The sequence below is a fragment of the Nomia melanderi genome, chromosome 13, assembly GCF_051020985.1.
Source record: "Nomia melanderi isolate GNS246 chromosome 13, iyNomMela1, whole genome shotgun sequence".
In the NCBI taxonomy this organism is placed as follows: domain Eukaryota; kingdom Metazoa; phylum Arthropoda; class Insecta; order Hymenoptera; family Halictidae; genus Nomia; species Nomia melanderi.
This window is the reverse complement of record NC_135011.1, coordinates 1,769,406-1,791,382: the sequence shown is the minus strand read 5'-3', so window position 1 is coordinate 1,791,382 and position 21,977 is coordinate 1,769,406. Positions and strand designations below refer to the sequence as shown.

Sequence of the window (21,977 nt, the reverse complement as noted above, 5' to 3'; positions counted from 1 at the left end):
TGAGCAGCAAGATGCTAGAGCTTTTGAGCGATTTTTGGGATGCATAATCCATTATAGGGTCCAATTCGAGGTTTTTTAGTTTGAGCATCGTTATGTAAGAGCTTTTGAGCCATTTTTTGGTGCCCTCAATTTTCAAGAGTGTCGAATTACAGCTTTTTTATTTTGAGCATCGTTGTGTAGGAGCTTTTGAGCCATTTTTGGAGAACTTAATTACCGGAAGAGTTAAATTTCGAGTTTTCCCAGTTTGAGCCTCCAGAAATTAGAGCTTTCGAGCTCTTGAGCCATTTTCGGGCGTGTTAAAGTGCCGAAAACTGTAAGTTTGGGCCCTTTTTTACTTTGAGATGGGAGCTGGAAGAGTTTGAGAGGTTTTTTAACATTTTCCAGAGACTGAAACATTTTAATATACGGCATAGATTAACTTATGTTATTTGAGCCCAATGGAACGTGAGCTTGCACGCTTGCGTGGCCTGGAAGTGACCCTTTGCACCCCTGCATGAGAGCCCCGAAACTGGTGTCAGAAACCCCTCGAACCCCCACGAGAGACCCCCACGAGAGACCCCCGAATTGGTGTGAGAAACCCCTCGAATCTCCACGAGAGACCCCTCAGACCCCCTGGAGAAACGCTCAAATTTAAACGAGAGACCCCCTCGAACCCCCAGATTTAAACGAGAGACCCCCTCGAACCCCCAGATTTAAACGAGAGACCCCCTGAAACCCCCACAAGAGACCCCTCAGGACCCCTCGAGAAACACCCAAATTTAAGTGAGAGACCCCCTCGAACCCCCAGGAGAGACCCCTCAGACCCCCTTGAGAAACGCTCAATTTTAAACGAGAGACCCCTCAGACCCCCTCGAAAAACACCCAAATTTAAACGAGAGACCCCCTCGAACCCCCAAATTTAAGTGAGAGACCCCCTCGAACCCCCATATTGAAACGAGAGACCCCCTGAAACCCCCACAAGAGACCCCTCAGGACCCCTCGAGAAACACCCAAATTTAAGTGAGAGACCCCCTCGAACCCCCACGAGAGACCCCGGGATCCGTCGTGGGCGAGCTCCGGAACGGGAATGAGAAACCCCTTGAACAATCCACAAATTCTGGATTCGTGCGCCACCTATTTGAAGGAAGCTGAAACTTCTAGTCAAATAGTACCTGACGTTTCCCGCTAGATGGCGCCACTATGGAACTACCGATGTCCTTATCGCACAATATACCTTTCCTAGTCTTACTGATTGCGCTCTTATGGAACGCAATCTACCCATCAGAAAATCGCTAATTACTCTTTAATTACAACTCAGATCTGACTGAACCGCCACTGAAATGTTGCTAGATGTCTACACTAATTTCTCCAATTAGAAACATTCACGAATTCTACTCATTAAGTAAGAAATTTAATGATTTATATTCAACTCTATTAATACTTTGCCGAATATTGTGAAAAATGGAACTCTAAGTAACACCTTTACGGGAAGAGTGAATGGTGCAGGGGTTGAAATCCAAATGACAATCAATAATTAATTGTTATTTCTTTTATAGCCTATTTCTTTATTCAATATATTATTTATATACAATGTTCACTAAATTATAATATTGAAATATCTTATCGACCAACTTCTGTTCCGGCTAATATTCCAACATTTACAAAAAGTATATCCCCGACATAAACAAAACAATTTAAAATCTATTAAACAATTTTTAATAACAAACAGAAATTGACTTTATCTACAACTAAAAACCGACATTACCAACGGATTACCTACAGTTTACCTCGTAATAAAACATTGTCCGCCATCTATACGTGCTAATTAATACTAATCCGCTAAAAAGTTGCAGGTCTGTCCGTCGATGGCGCCAGTAGCTCCTACGTCGCACGCCATTATCCTATATCCCCCCGTACGAAATTTACATCGAACACAAAGAACACGTACGAATGAATAACGAGGATGCCTAGTTATTTTCTCCTGTGCTGATCGGCAAGTGACGTGATTTGGCTTCGCGTAGAATGATCCTCTATCGGGAAGAATGTTTCTCCCTCCACGGGCACACGCGCCTAAAGCTTAACTACTTTTGATTGGAGTGAACCAGTTGCTTGGTTGACAGTGATTGCGAACGAGGAGAGTACGCTCCGCTTGGATTTAGAAAATGCAGCATGAGAGCGATGCGAGATACGACAGCAAGTTAAGGTAAGCGATCCTCCACGGTCCTATCGGCTTAATTAAAACGAAACGTGAATCGATCAACCGCTCCCGGCACGCGATGCTCCGCGAGTGACGCGTTCCCCGGCGGCTCCGAATATAGGGAATATTCCATGGGATGGACATTTTGTTTCCGTAAGGCGGCAACGACGTCAGCGCCCTGATCCGATCGCGGTCGTTCATATTGTTTGACACCGAGGAAATCGCTCGTACCGTTCGCCGGGCTCAAGGAACCGTCGCGCGATACCTGCCGCACCGTTACGAACGACGCGTGCCCACGGATGCGTGTAGACGTTTCCGCTGGACCGGTTATGTAAAAATTCCTCTCGGACAGCTCTTATCGTTCGATCCCGCGACCAAGTTTCCCGTGCGTCGTTGGCATTTCGAAGGAATCGCGTCGCGCGTGCGTTCGCGATCCCGACGAGTCCCTTAAGTGGTATGTCGCATGGCGTCCCGGGCGGTGCACGCAGAGTCTCCGGTTACACTGATACGCCGGCTGCGTTCTTCTTTCTGCTCGCGTTATCGTCAGAATAGCGTGGAATGCCGTGAGCGTGCCTGCGAAAGAAACCAGCAACAGAAATAGAGAAACCAGAGTGGGAGAGTGCGAGAGAGTGTCACAGTGTCGCACAGTGAGAGAGAGAGAGAGAGAGAGAGAGAGAGAGAGAGAGAGAGAGTGAGAGGGGGAGGGAGAGAGAGAGAGAGAGAGGGAGAGAGAGAAAGAAGCCGATCGAAATCTATCGATATAGGTAAAACCGGAGGGACGAGCTGGGAAATAAAGTTAAGCCCGAGGGAGTCGGTCGCGTTCACGCGGGGGCTACACGGGAAAGGCGTGGACGGATCGGGTACGCGAGTTAACGTGCACAGGCAGGGCAAGACGCACGCCAACACCATGGGTAAGACGCCAAAGAAGGCGGCCCCTGGGGGCGATGAGAGGAATTTGTACAATCGGAGGCTACTCAAAGCAACGACCGCGGCGTCGAAAACGTCTGAAACGCACTCGCGCAAGAGGCAACGCGAATCCGAGAATCCAAACAGGTTTGTACGAGCGACGAAAGCCCGACGAATCGGTCGGCGAAAACCACGATCTCCTCGGTCTGCTGCGTCCGTTTCCCTTCGCTGCCGGAGCTTCGTTTCGAGCTGATCTTTCCGCGAGCGGATTTATCGTGTTTTGCAAACGGTCTACCGACGAGCACACTCGGAACGAGTGTGGGCGCAAACTCAGAGAATAGAAAGCACAGACAAGAATACGGTGTGGTTTAGCTGTTTCGCCGAGCTTTTCACTTTAAACTTGCACCTCTCATCACCTCCGGTACTTCTTACTCGGTGGGAATTCGGTTTGTAAGTACAAGCTATTTCTCAGCAGTGCTTTCAGTGTCGGTGTGTTCTTGTTGCAGGCCTAAGTTGAGCTCGACGCAGAAGAAGCTACCGTCTGGCCAAGGGAAAGCGTTCAAGGTAAGCATAGTTATCCTACGTTCGCCAGAGAGGCTTGCGTGTTAACTCTATGGCGAGATCAAAGTAGATATCGTTACCTTGTAAAACCAAGAAGGACAGTCTTTGTTGCAGACCAAACTCTGCGTGCCTACGAAGTTGGATCAGAGCCATCCTATGAAGAAGGTTGGAAGGCCGGTGGGTTCTACCAAGAAAGGAGCTTTCGCCAGTAAAAGCGCAGAGGCCAAATCGTCCAAGATGCAGCCAGAGTCGGAAGAGGCAGAGACCAAGCTGGACAGAACCGTGGAGAACAAAACTCCAAAGCAGGAGACTCCCAAGGAAACCGACAACTCTCTGGAGAAGCATGTAGACCATGCGCCCGCTGAGCCTGTTCAGGTAACCAAGGAGGAGCAGCAGGCGGGTAAAGAGTTGGTAACAGAGAAGGAAGCAGCAGAGACCGAGAGAAAGGACGAAACGGACTCCGCGGAGAGCAAGGAGGTGGAAGAGCAGGACGAGACTGAGGAAAACGATTTGAAGTTGAGCTTGGAAGCCGACGACAGCCCCGTGAAGGTTCGAGACGACAAACCAAGCGAGGAGGAACCTCCGAGCAAAGAGAGCCAGGACAGTCAGGTCCGGATAGAATCAGAAAGCTCACAAGAGAAGAAAGAGGACAATACCCCAAACATAAACGACTCTCAGAACGACATGGAAAGCAGCTCGTTGGACGTCCCAGAGTCGCCCAGGTCAGAGCTGTCTGAAGTTTCAGAGACCACGTCGCAGAACGACACTCGGAACGAGAAGGACAAGGACGAGGAGTCGACGGACGACAAGGAGCAATCCTTCGTCTCCTACGACCCCGCCATAATGCTGAAGGACGTGCAGATCAAGCTGAACGACTGCATGAAGGAGAGCAGCTCAAAGGCGTGCGAGGCGAGCAGCGCGGAGCCGGCTCGCGAGCGGGAATCCGAGGCCGACCGCGAGCAGGACCGCGAGGAGATGTCCTCGCGACCCTACCAGGACCTGTCCTTCGGCAAGACGCTCAGGGGCATCTCCGGCAGGCGCTCGCTGAGCAGAATGCGGCACGTGACGATCCGCGAGCACAGGTACTCGCCGAACAACTCCATGTTCGTCAACATGTCCAGCGCGTCGCTGATGCCGGACGACAACGAGGACTTCAAGATCCTGCGGTACAGCACCGGCCTGTCGGACACCGTCTCGACGAGCAACGGCAGCCCCACGGAGAAGAAGCGGAAGTACGAGGCCAGCGAGGACTGGACCTCGGCGACCAAGAAGCAGAAGACCAACGAGTCCGACAACAGTTTGCTCAACTCATCGCTCGGGCTGCTGAAGGGTCTGCGCAGGCCCATACAGGTCTCCACGCCGGTGTCCGAGCTCAAATTCCAGACCAACAAGCTGGACCTGTCCGACGAGGAGAACAAGCCCATCAACGACCGCGCCAAGAAATGGTGCGCGATCATGTAAATCGAAGAGTTTTCTACGCGCGTATACACTTTCCTTTTGCTCGCACGCGAGGAGAGCGGCCCCCGTGCCATTCGTAGAGATAAGCGTGAACGTCGAGCGTTCATCGGAGACACCGTTCGACCATTTGCCCGATGCAACGCGGAACTGCGTTTCCTCGACGATCGTACTACGACACTTTTATATGTTACTCTTTATTCCTTGTTGCGCGTGTCGCGTCTGTAATCCACCGTCCATCGTCTCGACGGGACCACGTTTGACACGTTAAGCGCCATGTCGGTCACTGGTAAAAATCAATCGTAAAAATGCTCAACGACGCAACTAAGTCGATAGTAACGCGAACGTTGCAAAGCGAAACAATTCATTGTTCCCGCTTCTCTCTGCTACAAAAGACAAACTATGGGGAAACGCTTAAGATTCTCGTGGCGCTTAACGTGTTAAGGTAACAGATGTTTCTCTGGAGAATGGTTGAGCAAATTGATTTAGCAATACGAAAACTGAATCATAAATCAGCACGTTAAGCGCCATGTCAGTCACTGATGACCGACGCTTCTTACTGACTAAAAATCAATCGTAACGTACAAGACGACCGATGTCAAATAAAAATGCTCAACGACGCAAGTCGATAGTAACGCGAACTGCAAAGCGAAACAATTCATTGTTCCCGCTTCCTTTGCTACAAAAGACAAACCATAAGATTCTCGTGGCGCTTAACGTGTTAAGAAAGACATCTCGAGCGTACTCACGCGAGTTCGGTTCTCTTTTAAATCTTGACTACACACGATTATTGTACAAAGCCGTCGGTCTCGCGCGTTCGCCGCGAACGAGCGGCCGGCGTAGGTACGGAGCGGCTCGTTAAGTTTTTATCAAGGTTATTAGCTCCGTCGTTTATCATCGCCCTCGAGAGCAAACACGTTTCACTCGAGCAACGGGGACGCGATTACAGGGAGAACGCGTCCGAGTATTGAATGGTTCGATCGATAGACTGTATTTTTCGTGCACGCCACCCTCCCCCGCCCCGCCCCCGCCCCCCTTTCGTCGCGTGCACCCCACCAATTTCAAACAAATCGACTGATTCGCGATAAGTGTTTCTCGCAGGTACCGCTGTACGAGTTTATATTAGTTGCGTAACGAATTTTCTTCCCCCCCGTCGGGGTTGGTCTCGCGTTGCGTACCCCCCAATCATTTTATTTTCTCGACGTTACGAAGCATATTGAGACGAACGAATGAATATATAAATAAATATATATATATATCGTCAGGAATATATATATATATATTTTTTTTGTAGGATACGATTAGGATAGTTTTGTAAACGGAAAGGAAGAGGCGCAGAGAGACACCGATAGATTCATTGTTTCAAGGGTATCGTTGGAGATTTATATTTACCCTGACCGTAGAGCTTGCTTCTTGTTGCGTAGATATCACACTCTTTTTTTCCTTGTCTTCTCCTTTTTTTTACCACTTATTTATAATAGGGTAAATCGTGTTGCGAAGCGACTCGCGCGTTATCGAGCGACGAGAGGCTCACGGAGACGCGAGCGTGTTTCTCAACGCTGAAACCGTCGGACGCTCGAAACGAACGCTTATCTTTGATTTCTGATTTTTTATCGATCGACACGAGGGATTCTCCGACGACCGAAACACGCGACAAGCCGATCCGAGTCTCGGGAAACCGATTTTCATCGTTTCCACGGACAGACGAGCGCGTTAACCCTTTGCGCTCGAGAGGCGCCTTCCTCGCCGTTTGATTCGAGCGAAATGATGAAATTTAACATTGTGTACCGGCTAACTTTCGGAAAGCTGAATTGCGATGGCAATTTACTGTGGTCAACTGAAAATTGCCATCAATTCAGTTTTCCGAAAATCAGCCGGCAATGTGTTAAGATTCGATATGAAATTCTCTATAAATTCATCGACACATGGAACGAAATAAAACGGTTCTGTCAATTTATTTATCTGCGTCAGTTGCAAGAAATATCATCGACATCTCACCAGGAAATAATGGACACTCAAGAAGAATATTCTCGGGTGCAAAGGGTCAATTCGCACGGTAGTTACAGCGTCAGACGTCCTCGCTCGTCGCTCGCCAACACGTTCCGCGCGTCAGCCGTGATCCGCTTTGCCGGGACCTCTTCGATAGAATCGTATTTCCACCAAAGTCCTTCCCCGCGATGCGAGTGGTAGTTCCGTTAAGTTTCACCGTCTTATCACCGGCACACGCTCGCACGAGTTATCTTTTAAGCTCTCTGACAACAGATCTCGCACCGAACGGCGACAGAAAAGAAAAAAAAACAGACGAAAAGAGAAGAGAAAAAAAAAATGGAAAACACGAAGAAAAGGAGGAGTTCGTCGGTGTATTCGTTGGATGTACTTTTATACTTGTTACGAATCGAACGGAAGAGAGTTGGGAACACGATGTATGCATAATGTATATAGAGAACGAGATTTATAATAAATCTTTGAAATACGAGAGAGGTTTACGGTACTCGAACCTCCTTCCCGTCCCCTCTCCCCCAGCTATCTCGCTCCTCGGCGGGCAATCGCGACTGGGATCGCTCCAACGATGTTATCTGCTCGAGGAACAACTCGCTAATTAGCCAATCAACGCGTTATTCTATCTACGCGTGCACGTTATCGGTCTTCCGCGTTCTTACGGCGAAACGGTCCACGTTCGACGAACAGAGATTTCATTGCACGGGAATGAAATTCACGCTTGTGAATCGTCGAATGAACGCGAACAACACGGTTCTCGGTGACCGGTGATAATCTGCGATACCGAGAACAGTCGTACGCGTGTTCGGTCGAACCGTGGAACTCGTAGCCGGCTTGAGATCGCGTGCCTACGATAATTCGCGACTTCCGCGGCCTTCTGTCCTGGAAAACTGGTTTTTCCATCGCGATCCCGGTTGAGGGGAAACCCTTTGTACTCGGAAGTTTCTTACTGGAAATATTTAACATTTTTTGACTAGGCGAAGACATTCTTTGAGATTAACGCGAAGAGGAATCGTCAGTATATTGAGGAACAAAGCTATTTTATTCCAATGTTTCACGTATCGAGGCATTATACAGAGTTTAACGTTAAATATCACATTCTATAGTTTTACTGTGTCGAATCAAGTGATGACCGAGAGTCACCTCTCGAGTGCAAAGGGTCAAGTCGTTTCCTTTATATTTTCCGATTATCCGAGATTTCAACCCTTTGCACACCGTAGGCGCCTCTCAATCGGCAATTGATTCGAAAATTGTAGAGTGTGATATTTAATGTTAAACTTTGCACAACGCATATGTAAAATATTGAAGGAAAATAGTTTCAATTTACGTGCGACTTCTCGTCAAGTTTGAAAGAATGTCGTTAGTGTCTGATCAGAGAGCGTTGAATATTTCCAATGAAAAACTAGAGTGCAAAGGATTAATGGAACCTCCTCGGTTTCCTAAAGCAAATTTCCAAATTCCATTAATTCTCTCAACTCTTTCCGAGCTTAACCGCACAGGCTTCGACTCAATTATCGAGCACGCCAATTACCCGAACTCTCAATTACAAACCGGGCGATCATCGAAATCGCCTCGGCGCCAGCCAGTTCGGATAAACGACGCGAATCTACATTTTCTCTCTTCGTTGTCCCAGATTCGCTCTCGACTCTCTAAAACCAATCCCCTCTTTCTCTCTCTCTCTCTCTCTCTCTCTCTGCGTCTCATCCTCCGCGATCGAAAACTTGCGGGGAAACTAGTTCGACAAAAGTTCCCCGCAACAGATGCCTCCCTGCGGTCGCGGGCGAACTTATCCGCGCGACATCGCGAGCGGACCAGCGCTCAACTTTTCGTATTCGACGCGTTGGCCGCAGATGCTCGGAGAATATCGATGTGCACGCCGGGATCGCGGCCAGACGCGAGTGGGCGGCTCGAATTCTCGGCACGTACGCCTCGCCGCCGACGTTCCTCGCCGCGTCCCGGCCTCGCGGGGGCCGGCAGCCGAAAAAAAATGGTCTCGCCCGTCGTTAGCGAGTTCATATTTCCCCCGAAAGCTCGCCGGGATCGTTTACGGCCTCTAAATCGAACGATAAACGAGTCGTTCCGCCGGGGGAAGCGTCGCGGGAGGATCTACCCCGCGATTAGCACCGATAGGCTTTGATTCCTTCGTAGATCCCACGGTAGTCGGTGACGGACGATTTTTGGACGATAGAAGTGGCAGTCGAATCTTCTTTCTCCAATTGTTAACCCTTTCCGCTCGGATGTTTACTAGAAATATTTAACATCTCTTTACGAGAAGACGATGTTTGAGACTAATTCGAACTATAAAATCTGATATTTAATACTGAACTTACAATGCCTCGATTCGTGAAATATTCGAATAAAATAGCTTTGTTCTTCAACGTACTTGTGATTTCTCTTCGAGTTAGTCTCAAACATCGTCTCGTAAATAAATGTTAACTATTTCGAAACATCCGAGTGCAAAGGGTTAACAAAGATTGTTCCCGAGCGACTCAAGTGGTAGTTAGGTAATCGATAGTTCGGATGATTGAGAGTTCGGATAGTTAATCGTTCGGATAATCGATAGCCCGGGGAACCGATAGTTACAGCCGGAGTTCCAGTAATCAAGATTTCACTGTGCCAACGTGTTACACGCGATCGCGTCGGAGGTAATTACCAGCGGGACTGTTCGTTTCGTCCGTACGATTCGAAGCCATCCGATCGGATTTCCTACGTGCAACCGGTCATTTCGCGCGCTCGACTCGGATCTCCTTATTTCGTCCGCGGCACTTTAATCCTCTCCGCATTCGAACGCCTCGGATATCCCGTCCGCGCGCGCGCTTTTTTTAAAGAATCTCATCACGCCGCCGTTAGAACCTTATCCCAGGACGGTAAAGAGTGCGACGCGTTTCTGTTACATAACGCGCAGTATAAATGTAATTCCAGCCGCCGCTGGGAAATTCAAGACCGCGACGAGGCACGCGTGGAAATCGGACCACGGCGTACGCGGAATTCGACTGTTCGGATAACGGAATTCAAGGTTAACGCTGAGTAGTCTCTGCTATGCAAAATCATTCTCGTTTGAACGATTAACCTTCTCGGCTGAATTTTTGCTCGTGATTCTAACGAAAGCTACGAAATAAATATCCTAACTTTCTAAAGTTACGACGCTGAACTTTCACGCTTGGGCGTATGAAAGTTCAAGCTAACCCTTTGCACTCGAAGGTTGTTTACTGAAAATATTCAAGATTTTCCGACGAGATAGACGACGTTGAGTCTAATCTAATGATAATTCACAGATAAATTAAGCAACAAAGATACTTTGCTTAAATATTTCACATAACAGTACAAAGTTTGATTTAAAGTACTAAGTATTTAACTAAGTTTTGTTGCATCAAATGAAATGGTGAGAGTCACCTCTCGAGTGCAAAGGGTTAATTTTGTTCACATCTTCGAGCGCAGAATGGAATAAATCAAGATGCTGATATACGTGACGTCAAAGTTAGATGGGCCTACAGAGTTAACCCTTTGCACTCGAAGGTTTCTCACTAGAAATACGCAACACTTTCCGATAAGATACAGACGATCTTTGAAACTAATTAATGAGAAAGCATATATGAATTAAGGAAAGATATTTCATTTCAATGTTCCACGTATTGACGCATACAAAGCTTAATATTATATGTAAGACTATAATTTTCCTGTATCAAATTGGTGATTAAGAGTCACCTCTCGAGTGCAAAGGGTTAAAATTCTGCACAAATCCGGTGTCTCTATTTGTATAACGTTGGAAACGCAGAATATCTACTGTCATCGGAAACACTTCATCCCCGTAACGCGAAGAAAGTCTAACCACCATGCGTTTAGCTCTATATCTTAGATATATTGTCTCGAACATTCTTCCCGTATCGCTGATATTCGAGTTATCGAGTTCTGTCGAAAAGACGAGCGTGCGACCGCACTGTGCGACGTCCGTGTCGCGTGTCCTCCATACGAGATGATCCCCTTTCCGCGATCGTAACCGGCTCGGATCGACTCTCGCCCGTCGATCCGCTTCGATGGCTTTCCCCGTGCGACTGGAGGCCGGGGCGTCCCCGTTCCTAAATTATTTTCGGCGAGCCGATTACCTGCGATCCCTCCAGGTAACGCCCCCTTTGTCTCTCCGCGGGAAAGCCGCCCTCGGACCTCTGTTTTTCTGGATCGGTTTCGAGTATCCTCGTCAAGGTCGAGGGAAACCTAAACCGTGACCGCACGCGCTGGAGACGAACCGCGAAGTTGTTGTCTTAACCCTTTGCCTAATAACGTAATAATAACGTAACAGACTCGCGACTTTAAACAGTATTTAACAAACATAAATACTAAGCAGTTCTTTTCAATTTAAATGAAATATTCTTTTGTTATCAATTATACCTCGGAGCAAAGATGGATATGGAATATAGAATAAGCCTATAATTTTGTTCTTTTTCTTAACACTAGGTCTACGGGCATTTATTGTACAGTTTATTCTATTGTTCCTGGGGAAGTTGATATTCGTTCAGATTTTGGAAACTGTAGATGTAGAAATAGACAATCAGGATCAACGAAAACCGATTGAAACATTTACCAAATAATGTCTATAAAATTCAATCTGCGTCAAATTGACGCGTAAACCTAGTGTTAACCGTTTGTCGATTATCAATTATAATTTTCTTACTATATTCTTCAAGAAATAAATCAAAGTAAATTTATTTGAATAAATGTCATTTTCCTATATTTCTTGTAATAACAATATTTGCGATCTCATTATAAGCACTCTTATCAATCTTTTCGCATACACACCCAATCACTTCATTTTCGTAAATATCCACAAAAGTTCAGCATCCAAACGGTTAATGATTTACTGATCTCAAAGTAGCTGTATCGACGATAGCCGAGAAATAAAGCGCGGGGCAAAGGGTTAACGGCGTTTGGTATTGATAACAAGTTTCGCGAGCTGCGCTATCGCTTTAAAGAGTGCATCGAGACTACAGAGTGTAGTTCACATTGTGATACGCGAAATATTCCGGTAAAAGAAAGTCGTGTTCCGGTTGCGTATGCAAATGGGTTAACGCGTTAAGTGCCCAGCCCGCTTGTCGTTCCGTTCAGGCCCAGACGCGGCCGTCACCGCTGACGGCCGAGCCGAAATATCGGCTCGAGGACCGGAGTTCTCTCCATGTTACAATAATAATTGCCGAACATTAGGTTCGAAGGTGGCAAAGAATTTAACACAAAAAGTCAGCACCTTCCGCAACGAATGTAAAAGCAAACCACACCTCTGTTTACCCTGTTTCAATAAACTACATTAACTTTTTTCAAATATTATATTCTTTCTTTTCAAGCCTCGAGTGAACAAAAACCGACGTCGCCTAAGCAAAATATTTAGTCTCGCATCGGTGCGTACCGACACGCGCGGTCGTGTGATATGAACCTAAAGTCCGCATGGACCGGCCTGAACGTTAACACGTTGAGTGCTACGTCAATTCCTAGGGACTGTCAGTAGACTTTTCGTTTGGGCGGCGTGGATTCTAGGGCCTGACAGCGAACTTCTCGTTTGCTCGACATTGGTGCACGAGACCAGCATTTTAAAGGGTTAAATTACGAATGACAATGAAAAAATTTATGTTAAAATTTGGCGTACTCCCGTGGCTTTCTCAGACTGATCGCGCGGTCGTGTGATACGAACCTAAAGTCCGCACGGACCGGCCTGAACGAAAAGTCTAACGCGTTAAAGTGGCGTCTGACGCGTTAAGAGGTGAGAACGATCGCGCGATGGAGGCAGGGTCCCTGGCAGCCCTCCCTGAGCCCGGGCCACAGCACCGTCTTGATCCTGACGCCGTTCGGGTTGGGGGACGCGTGGTGCCTGACGTGAACCTCCCTCCTGAACTCCAGAGCCTGCGCCACGTCGAGGACCAGCGGCGTGGCGCGCGCGAGGCAGGCCCACGCCAAACTGGAACACGCAGCGGCGTAGCTCTTGACCTCGCCGCATCCCCGCAGACAGGGGAAGTCGTACAGCGTCCTCTCCAGCTGGCTGACCACCTGTTCCGCGACCTCCCGGGAACCGGTTCGCGCGCCGGAAGTCGCCAGCTGCCGCTTCACGCATTCCTCGAGGCCGGCGGCGACCGCCTGCGACGCGGCCGCGGTACCGTTCAGGATCTTCACCGCCTCCGCGTACCGGGAGCTCTGGATCATGCCCGCCAGACGCCAGGACAGCTGGAAAAACCGGGAACATATTGTAGTATGCGTAGTTATTTATCTATGTATTTATTTATTTTCTTATTTATGCATTGCTTTTAACATTTTCTTATCCAATGTATTTATTATTCACGTAATGTTTATTTAACACGACAACATAGCCATAAATGAACATTTAGTTAAAATGTATACGAGTTATACTAAAAAAATTATAAGACATTGCCTTCGCCATAAAGGCGCTCCTGTATACCTACCTATTTTTTCGAAATAAAGCGCTTTTATCTAGAATTTTTAGATATAACATAACCTAACCAAGACCTAACCAAGACCTGAATGGCCACGCTTATATAACTGGTAATTCTAAAATTTACTTAACCAAGTAAGATGATATATTTATTTATGTATCTACCTTTGCCAATAGGCGTAACGTTGTATCTACCACCGGCCGAACTTTGTAAGGTCGGGGGAACATTTTTCGAAAATAAACGCCTTTTTATCTAGAATTTCTAGCGTAGGTTAAGGTATTTCTAAGAAGAGTGAATGTAAGAATGAGCGTGAGCGAAGGATAGGACTTAAATGTTATTCCTCTGCGATCAACTATTACACTTCAAAGGAAATACAGGAATAACGTAAGCTTAGAATTCTTCTCTTTTTCCAATAAATTATCAACGACAAAGTAGCTGTGACGATCAGAGCTGAGAAAGAGATCACAGACAAGGGGTTAAAGCGCATAATAATTTGAAGAAGTTAAGGCTACGTAGAATTAAGTTCACGACAACGTGGCTTATAAATTTCAAATGTCGTAGCATTCACGTCCACGAGCGTGTCAACACCTTGCCGTACAATGACAGACTCGCGATGAAGATTTCCACACCGATCCGACAAAATGTTCACCGCCCATGGATCAAAGCGAACAATTATTCTACTCTCGGTGCAGCAGAAGCTAAAAGGTCAAGACTCGTAACGATTTCCTTAGTTTCTTCTATTCCGTCCAGTTAGCGAAACTTTCGAGAGGGAAACTATAGAGCGAATGAATGTTTAAAATTCATTTCCAGCGGCAGAGGCTGAGTTTGATACTCCTCTCGCAGCGGAGAGCTTCCTTAATAAATTTCTCATTACCGTTGTCAAAGGACTGCAGGGAATCAGAGTGTCCCGCACCCTGAAAAATCCGAATCCGCATGAACATCCGCGGTCTGGAGATCGGTATCGTTATTATAGTGATCCCGGACGAGCCCCCAATTTTGTAGTGGGGCTACTATTATTATAGATATTGAAAAGGATCTTCAGTAAAAAGAGAATTAGGAAACAATATGGACAACACGTAAAAATACAACTTAATACCACGAATACAACTCTCTATCACGAAAAATGTTCTCCGCTGTCTGTCAGCAAAATGTCCTTCTCGCACGCATTCCCACTCGCTTTTAACACACACCCCCGTTCGCTCTGTCTTTCTCACCCTTGCACCCTTCTCGCTCGCATCTTTCGTCCATAGTCAAAATTCACGCAGTCACGTGCACGCTTTTCTCGCGGTTCAGTCGCTCAGTTCCAGACACTCTTCCTCGCATTCTTTCAGCGGCTCGAGATTTTCTAAACGCAGTCACACTATTTTCCAAACATCCCGGCGCCGGTCCGTCGCGATACGACCCGGTCGCCCTTACGCACGCACGACAAACCATTCATCCTACAATAAATATTCTTGATACTACATTATTGCCATCGATCCACGCCCAAGTTAGCGCGACCCTCTTTCCCGGAGATCCGCGTATGGTCTGTAACTCGCGAATTTAGGGCACGAGGGACGAGGTGTCGCGCGACACGGGGGAACTACCCCTCCCGGTGCCGAACACGGGATCCCCTCGTCCCTCGCGAGCGCGAAAGTCGGCCCGTGATCCCATCATTTATTCACCGGCGGAAAATGGATTCCGCTTTTGACGCGCGCTTTTTACGTCGTCCCGGCCGCGGAGGGTCGCGACCTCTTCCCGCGCGGCGGCCGGGAAACGCGGAGGAATCGCGATTGTTTTCGAATAGGCTTTCCGGCGGGCTCGTCGGCCGCTTTGTTCGGTAATAGAATCCCGCGCGGCGCGGTTAACGGGACGCGCCTCCGCCCTTTCGCCGCGCGTAATCGCGTTTTTCTCGGATATCGCGCGGAAAACCGGCTCGCGCCGCGCTAATCGGACGGCAAACTCGTTAACTCGTTTGCTACCAGCCTCGCGTATCAGCGACGGTTGCAATCCTATATTTTCCATGGAGAAACTGAAATAAATACTGTGGTATCTAGAATTTTTAGGTCAAGGTACTTTTAGGAAGAGTGAACGTAAAAATGGCGAGAGAAGAGTTGTTTCCATATTTTATTTAATAGATATATTTATTCCTGGTTTTTGATTACTCAAGATCCACCTTTTCATTATCTATAATATAGTAATCTCTATAATACTATAGATATTGTTATTCGAAGTTATAAGATACCGTTTTATATTTAGCAGCTCAACGACTTGTTTCAGTTGAATTTTTTCTGTATCTTGTTTAGAAAATTCGTTGGCCTGAATATAACAATTGACTTCTACGTACGTCGGAAGCTCGGTCGCTTCATTTAACCCTTTGCACTAGGAAGTATTTCGTTAGAATTAACATTCTCTATCTAGATAAAGTCGACGGTTTTCAAAGTGTTCAATCAAAACTGATTCATTGTTCCGCGATAAACGAGCCAACGCAGAACGATCAAGTTTACGGACGATCCAGATCGCGAAAGAAGCTTGCGTTCCGAAGAAAGATACGCGCCCGAGCGCAACAGCGCGAAAGTGACCGAGTCGAGGCACGTTTCCGTCCGATTTCCATCGGCTCGATCGGTCTCGCGACGAATCTCCGGCCGGAGATTCGCCTGGATCCCGGTGCACGCGTACAGGCGAAGATTATTTTTGCCGGCGGCACACACACCAGCACACGCACCTGGCCGCCGTCTCCTCTCGTCCGATCGATCGACCATTAACGTCAAAGCCGTCGCGATAGGGGCGGCGAGGGGCACTTTTGCGATCGAGTGTACACCCGGCAAGCGGCGGAGGCGCTGGTCCGCCAGCCTGGGGCTATTACTTTGCATACATACAGGCTGTGCCACTACCTTTTCACACATCGCCGTGCCCCGGGAAATCGATGAACTAAAATAAATACCTTCGACGACGAAAGCGACTATGTCTCCCGCGCCCCTGTGTCTATCCTTAATTCCGAGCAACCGTTTCGACTGTTACGCGCCTCGCACGAGAATGCCGGCGGACAGCGCGGTCGTCCGTGGACGGAACTCGAGATTCGACTGCGGGTCACCTTCCTGCAGCACGGTTTCGTTCTGACGCGATAACGCGAACTTTGTTACTGCCTCGAGACGCGGACACCTTGGGTTCTCCCAATGCTGCGCGTTCGACGTAATCGCGTTGGGATCGGCAGCCGATCTAAGCGCGATTGCGTCGTTCGTAACACGAAAATCGGCTGTTCGCGTCTGGCAAGGGGGTCGTGACAATCTGTTTTAGAATGGAGAATGCGTGGAGCAACTTGCGATTGTTGCTACTGCTGTCGTTACTGTTATCGTTTATGGCGTATTCTTGTGTATTCTTGTAGTATCGTGGTTCTAAGACAGTGGGACAGCGAGTGTTCCAAGCGCCATAAAGGAGAAAGGACTCGTGGAGACCAGGCCCAAGGGTTGCTGGGTTTTTCCGAAGGATGCGAGGATGAGTGGTGAGAGTGGGGTGTGTTTGAGAATTTGTTGCAAGTGTAAGATGAATGCTTATGGGGGAGAGAATGATTTTTCGCGTTGACCTGAGAAGAGAAAAGACCTGTACACTGCGAGCTCGTGTCTATTCATTAGTATTTGAATTTTGTTGGATATACGAGATACGAGAAAGATAGTGCAGCAATTATTAAGAATCTTGATTTCTCAGTTTCTGGTTAATGGAAAAACTGTTTCGAGTACATTCGATGAGTGTTTACGTGGCAGTCAAAGGGTTAAGTTATCGAGTTCTGTCGAGGATTCCCAAGACAATCGAAGCCTCCACGTTCCAGGAGAAAAATCTCGAGTTCCTCGCGACGCATTCTCGCGAGAGAGAGAGGCGAGCGGAAAACGCGGGGGACGCGATAATGGAGCGAACGGAGCGCGAAACGCGAGTCGGTAACGGTACACGTCGGCAACAGTTAGATATTAGCGAGTCGAGGAGGAACGCGGCGCGCACGCGAGGAGTTAGTTCGCTAACTAACGATTCCCTCGGCCGGCGACGACCTCCGCGCTCCATTGTGCCGGCTCTCGCAATTAATTCGCTGCCACGATTCACGGATTAATTATACGATACGCGGAGAGCGAGAGGAAACTCGCGCGCCGCCTCGCTGTATCGACGCGGGGATCATTTTTGTCGGGACGAAGCCTCGGGATCAGGACCGGCGACGACAATGCCGGCTTTGAAGTTGGCTCGCGCGGCGAATTTCCGCTTCGCCGAATCCGCGCTCCTTTATTCGGGGCTCCGCAATTTTAGGGCGCGTGTACAGAGGAGCCGCGACATTCGATTCCACAGCGGAGCCGAGAAATGGGCGCTTTCGTTTCGAATTTAGGTTGAAACGCGTGCTTCGATCGATTAACGCCGCGACTCCGCTTTCAACTCGAAGGTTTATCGCGACTACATCGGCTCTCGTAGCTTCCTCCGCCGATCTCGGAGTCGCGCGTGTCGAGCGAGCGGAAACGCCGCGAGATTGCCGGTTTCCGCTCGGTAACCGCGGTCCGTCCATCTGGGAAACGCGCAAGGTCGACAACCGGTTCTCGAGGCAGTTTCAATGGAAAGCGGCGCGGTTCTTTGAAGCCTCTCCTCCCAGCGTGCTCCGTCGGCTTCGGAAGCCGCCGAGCTCCCTTTATCAATTATCGCCCAAGGAATTCGCGCTTTGATCGAATGTTTAACAGTTCCTCCGTCCGAGGATCGGCGGCGATTGCGGTCTGGCGATCGAGGATCGTCCCGAACCACGGCATCCCGGCCGCGTTTCACGAGAACGGCGACCGAGTCTCGTAATTAGCCGGACCGCGCAGCCGGGAAGATCCCCCGTTTTCCGCTTTTCAGTCGAATATTCGAACCGTGAACGACTAATCCGCGCCGCGAAGGGATCCGGCGAGGAGCGGCGCCGTTAAAATGGCTGACGAGGATCCCCGGGCGGACGGATCGCTGGAATTCCGCGAATTTCATCGTTCATCTTCAGCGGACGGGACGAGTATCGCGCGTCCGTTCGATCGCAGGCGGGTTTCCCGCGGGAAAAGCAGCTTAACGGTTCTTATCCGCGCGGCGCCGAGGTGTCGCGACGCTTTCCTCTCGCCGTGGAAACTCGTCGCAGAATGCGGCCGCGATCGAGAATGTCCGCGTGTTTCGATAATCGTCGGTGCCCGAGCGGCGCGAATCGGACGACACGCGGAAAAGAGAGAAAGCGCGACGCGAGATGCGGCCCACGCTCGCGATCAATCCCGGCGAAGTCGGTTTAATGGTCGGCCTTCAACCCGTCCGCTCCAGTTCGCCTTTTTCGCTTTCCAATGCCGACTTTTCCGCGCGCCGCCGGCCAAAGAAAACAAAACCGCTGTATTTTTACGAACCAGTTTGATATTCACCGGGGAAACGAGCAAACGAACGGCGATGTCGCGCGATTTCCTCCGGTGCGAACGAAGCGTTAGCGTCGTCTATGGTTCGAGCTCGAATAGAGGCTCGGTGTCGAGCTCTGGTTAAACTCGCGACGCGGTGTTGTCGAGAATTCGGAAGTTTGAACGCTCGAATGGCAATTTTGACGGTCTTTAAATAAATTAGGTAGTTCTATCGTTGGAAACGCTAGAAACGAGCGAACGAACGGTGAAGTCGCGCGATTTTCTCCGGTGCGAGCCGAGTATTAGTTTCATTTATGGTTTAAGCTCGAATAGAGGCTCGGTGTCAAGCTCTAGTTAAACTCGCGACGAGTGTTGTCGAGAATTTGGAAGTTTGAACGCTCGAATGGCGATTTTGACGAGGGTCTTTAAATAAATTAGGCAGTTCCATCGCTGGAAATGCTAGGAACGAGCAAACGAAAGTTTAACACTAAAACTACCGAGCACTTCAATTGACTGTTTAAAATTTTCTATAGAAACTCCAAGAGTGCATCTGTTCAGACTTTAATTGATTTACAATTCAATTTGCATAGTGCTAAATGAATTTCTTTAATAATTTCTCAGAGAAACATTTGTCACCTTTCTAATAATTGCAGGAAGAAGACGTCAGGCATGGGTCATTTGACCCTTCTGGTAGTTTTAGTGTTAAAGGAGAGAATGGGAATTTCGTCGAGAGACTTTAAATAAGTTATGTGGCTCCAGCGCCGGAAACACCGTGTCCCCGTGATTATTCTCGATTTTCATGGAACACTCACCACCACCACCGAGTAGAGGATCTTGGCTTTCAAGTCAGGCGCGTCCTTCAGGGGTTCGAGTGCATCCAGAGCGTCCAGCGTATGCAAATGCGCCTGGCCGTAGAGGGCTGCGTACCTCTCGGCCAGCCTTTCGGCGGTCGCGTCGCCGCCGGCGAGGCCGGAAAAATTCTCGATTGGCCTGAGAAGACTGCAACCAGTGTTCCTAACAACTGGCTCCGGGGTCGGACTGCAACTCTCGTCCGTGTGGTAGCCGGCGCTGCTGCTGGACTCCTCCTCGTAGTCGTCCCCCAAATTCTCGTCCAGCTGGAATGCCTGCGAGCACACCGCGCGACGACTCCAGATATTATGCATGATTATTGTAGTATCTAGACTTATCTAGCGTAGGGTACTGATAGAGTAGGATAATTTGATAGAGCAACATTATGAACTTTGGTATTTACCGTTCAATATTTAAAACTATAAAATTTGATATGTAATATTAAATTTGATATTTAATATATTTAATATTAAAACTATAAAATTTGATATTTAATATGATATTTAATATTAAAATTTGATATCTAATATGATATTTAATATTAAAACTATAAAATTTGATATTCAATATGATATTTAATATTAAAACTATAAAATTTGATATTTAATATGATATTTAATATTAAAACTACAAAATTTGATACTTCTCCATCAAATCAGGCGGTGACTGAGAGTCACCTCTCGAGTGCAAAGGGTTAGACGATAGAAGAAGAGGTGAACGCGACCGGAATACGCGAGAGATACATTCTACCGAATATTCTCCGACAAACCACGTTTCGCGGCTCGATTACCGATCGACCGGTGAAACCATCTGGAAATCGCGGAAGCAGATCCGAAAACCGACGGCGTGGCTCCGTTCCCACGGCTTTCGAAATTCGAGCGTGGAATCGGGAAACGCGGCAGTCGTTAACGTCTTCTTCAAATCCGACGATTCACGATCCACCGGAAGAGGAAGCATACGCCTGACCGGTATTCTCCCTCCATCGATTATTCTCCCGAGTCGACTCAAGGCAGAGCGGTTCCCCCGAAAAGGCTGATTAATTAGAACGCGGATCGATGCCGCTCTTTTAATTAACAATTCCCGACGACCTCGTTCCGCTCCGTTTTTTCTCTCCCCACTCGCTCCGGGATTAAAGCGTTTCCACGGTCGGCGGAGAAACTCGCGCGGAATCGAATCTTCCGGCCGGCTCGAGCCGGAATCGACCGGAACAAACTTCTTTCCGGAATTTCGCGCGAAGGTCTCTCCGCGGAGAGGAATTCCTCGCGACGAGGAACGAGAGCGACAGACGCGATCGAGAAACGCGAAGAATGCTCGGAGCGACGGAAAAATAATTAACTCGTTTCAGCGCCGAGCGGAGCCGACGGAGTTTCCAAACTGATTCCAGCGAATACAAGCGTTACGTTCTTTCGAGTCGAGCAGCACCTTCCCCCTCGGAACGTTCAATCTTCACGGGAGCCCGTGGATTTTCGAACGAACTTTTTTCCAGTTAACACGAGTGCGGCGCCGATTTGCTATACTCTCCGCTCGGGCGGCGCGCGAGCATTCGACGCCGAACGCTGAACTAGACCTGCATTCGTGTAATTGCGTCAATGAAAATTGACATAAGCGTTTACAAAGTAAATCGCGAAGAACGACGCAACTTCGACTGTGTTGCGAGAGGAACGCCAAGGGCGGAGCTTAATCGTCGAAATCGCAGGTCCCGAAGCCTCGTACGGGCAGAGAGAGCCGAACGTCGATTCGAATTTGCGGGGGAATATTTATTAATGGAAAACGCCGGGCGCAGGCCGGCGATTACTAGCGTGCGGTAATTTCGATCGCCGGGGGGAGGGGAGCGGAGAGAGCCGGCCGCAAATTGTTCTATTAAAATTTTAAACACGGTCCGTGGGATTCGGCTTCGCTCGGCCGTGACAAAGCTCGCGCGACAATTTGCGCGAGCCGCGTTTAGACGAGAGCCGGCCGATCGATCGACCGATCTTCGCGTTCCCCGTGTACGCTCCGGTAATTTAAGACCCGGGAAAGAGGCTCCGCTTCGTGGACTCCGCTTCGGAGTGCGAGGTTTCGAGCGGAGCGCGTTTATCAACCGGCGCGGTCTCCGGGGACCGGGCACACTCGATTTCCCGCTGCTTCGAGCAATTTTACGATTCGACTCTCATTCCGCGCCGCGTAGATTCCACGCTTTATCCCGGCTTTCAATTTCGACCCCTTTTCTATTTCAACTTCGTCCGGCTCGGACTTCGCAGCGAATTCCGCGGA

The 21,977-nt window shown here is 48.6% G+C and overlaps 2 protein-coding genes across 12 annotated transcripts in view; one reads left to right on the top strand and one right to left on the bottom strand.

Moving 5' to 3' along the window:
* Positions 1-1,911: 1,911 nt before the first annotated feature.
* LOC116433392 (uncharacterized) lies at positions 1,912-7,574 on the top strand. Of its 6 annotated transcripts, none has more exons than XM_031991438.2 (3): positions 1,912-2,182; positions 3,589-3,646; positions 3,746-7,574. In XM_031991438.2, the coding sequence occupies exons 1-3, from the start codon at positions 2,142-2,144 to the stop codon at positions 5,102-5,104; spliced, it is 1,458 nt and encodes a 485-aa protein (XP_031847298.2). In that variant the 5' UTR covers positions 1,912-2,141; the 3' UTR covers positions 5,105-7,574. The 6 variants fall into 6 exon arrangements, with proteins under 6 accessions (XP_031847298.2, XP_031847300.2, XP_031847302.2 ...); XM_031991440.2 differs by having other exon boundaries at positions 1,913-2,182; positions 3,758-7,574; XM_031991442.2 differs by lacking the exon at positions 1,912-2,182 and adding an exon at positions 2,311-3,087.
* A 2,506-nt stretch (positions 7,575-10,080) lies between these two features.
* Positions 10,081-21,977, bottom strand: part of LOC116433441 (uncharacterized) — a 102,524-nt gene continuing 90,627 nt past the window's right edge. For all 6 annotated transcript variants that reach the window (XM_031991527.2, XM_076373234.1, XM_031991529.2 and 3 more), the window contains 2 exons: positions 19,688-19,999; positions 10,081-13,300 (listed from right to left, as the gene is read on the bottom strand). In XM_031991527.2, the coding sequence (XP_031847387.2) occupies positions 12,836-13,300; positions 19,688-19,999 (777 nt within the window). In that variant the 3' untranslated portion in view covers positions 10,081-12,835. The remainder of the gene's footprint in view (positions 13,301-19,687; positions 20,000-21,977) is intronic.

Coding starts and splice junctions, on each gene's coding strand:
- LOC116433392 (XM_031991443.2), top strand. CDS start 3,084: ATGGGTAAGACGCCAAAGAAGGCGGCCCCTGGGGGCGATGAGAGGAAT. Junction 3,230..3,588: donor GAATCCGAGAATCCAAACAG/GTTTGTACGAGC, acceptor TTCTTGTTGCAG/GCCTAAGTTGAGCTCGACGC. Junction 3,647..3,745: donor GCCAAGGGAAAGCGTTCAAG/GTAAGCATAGTT, acceptor CAAGAAGGACAG/TCTTTGTTGCAGACCAAACT.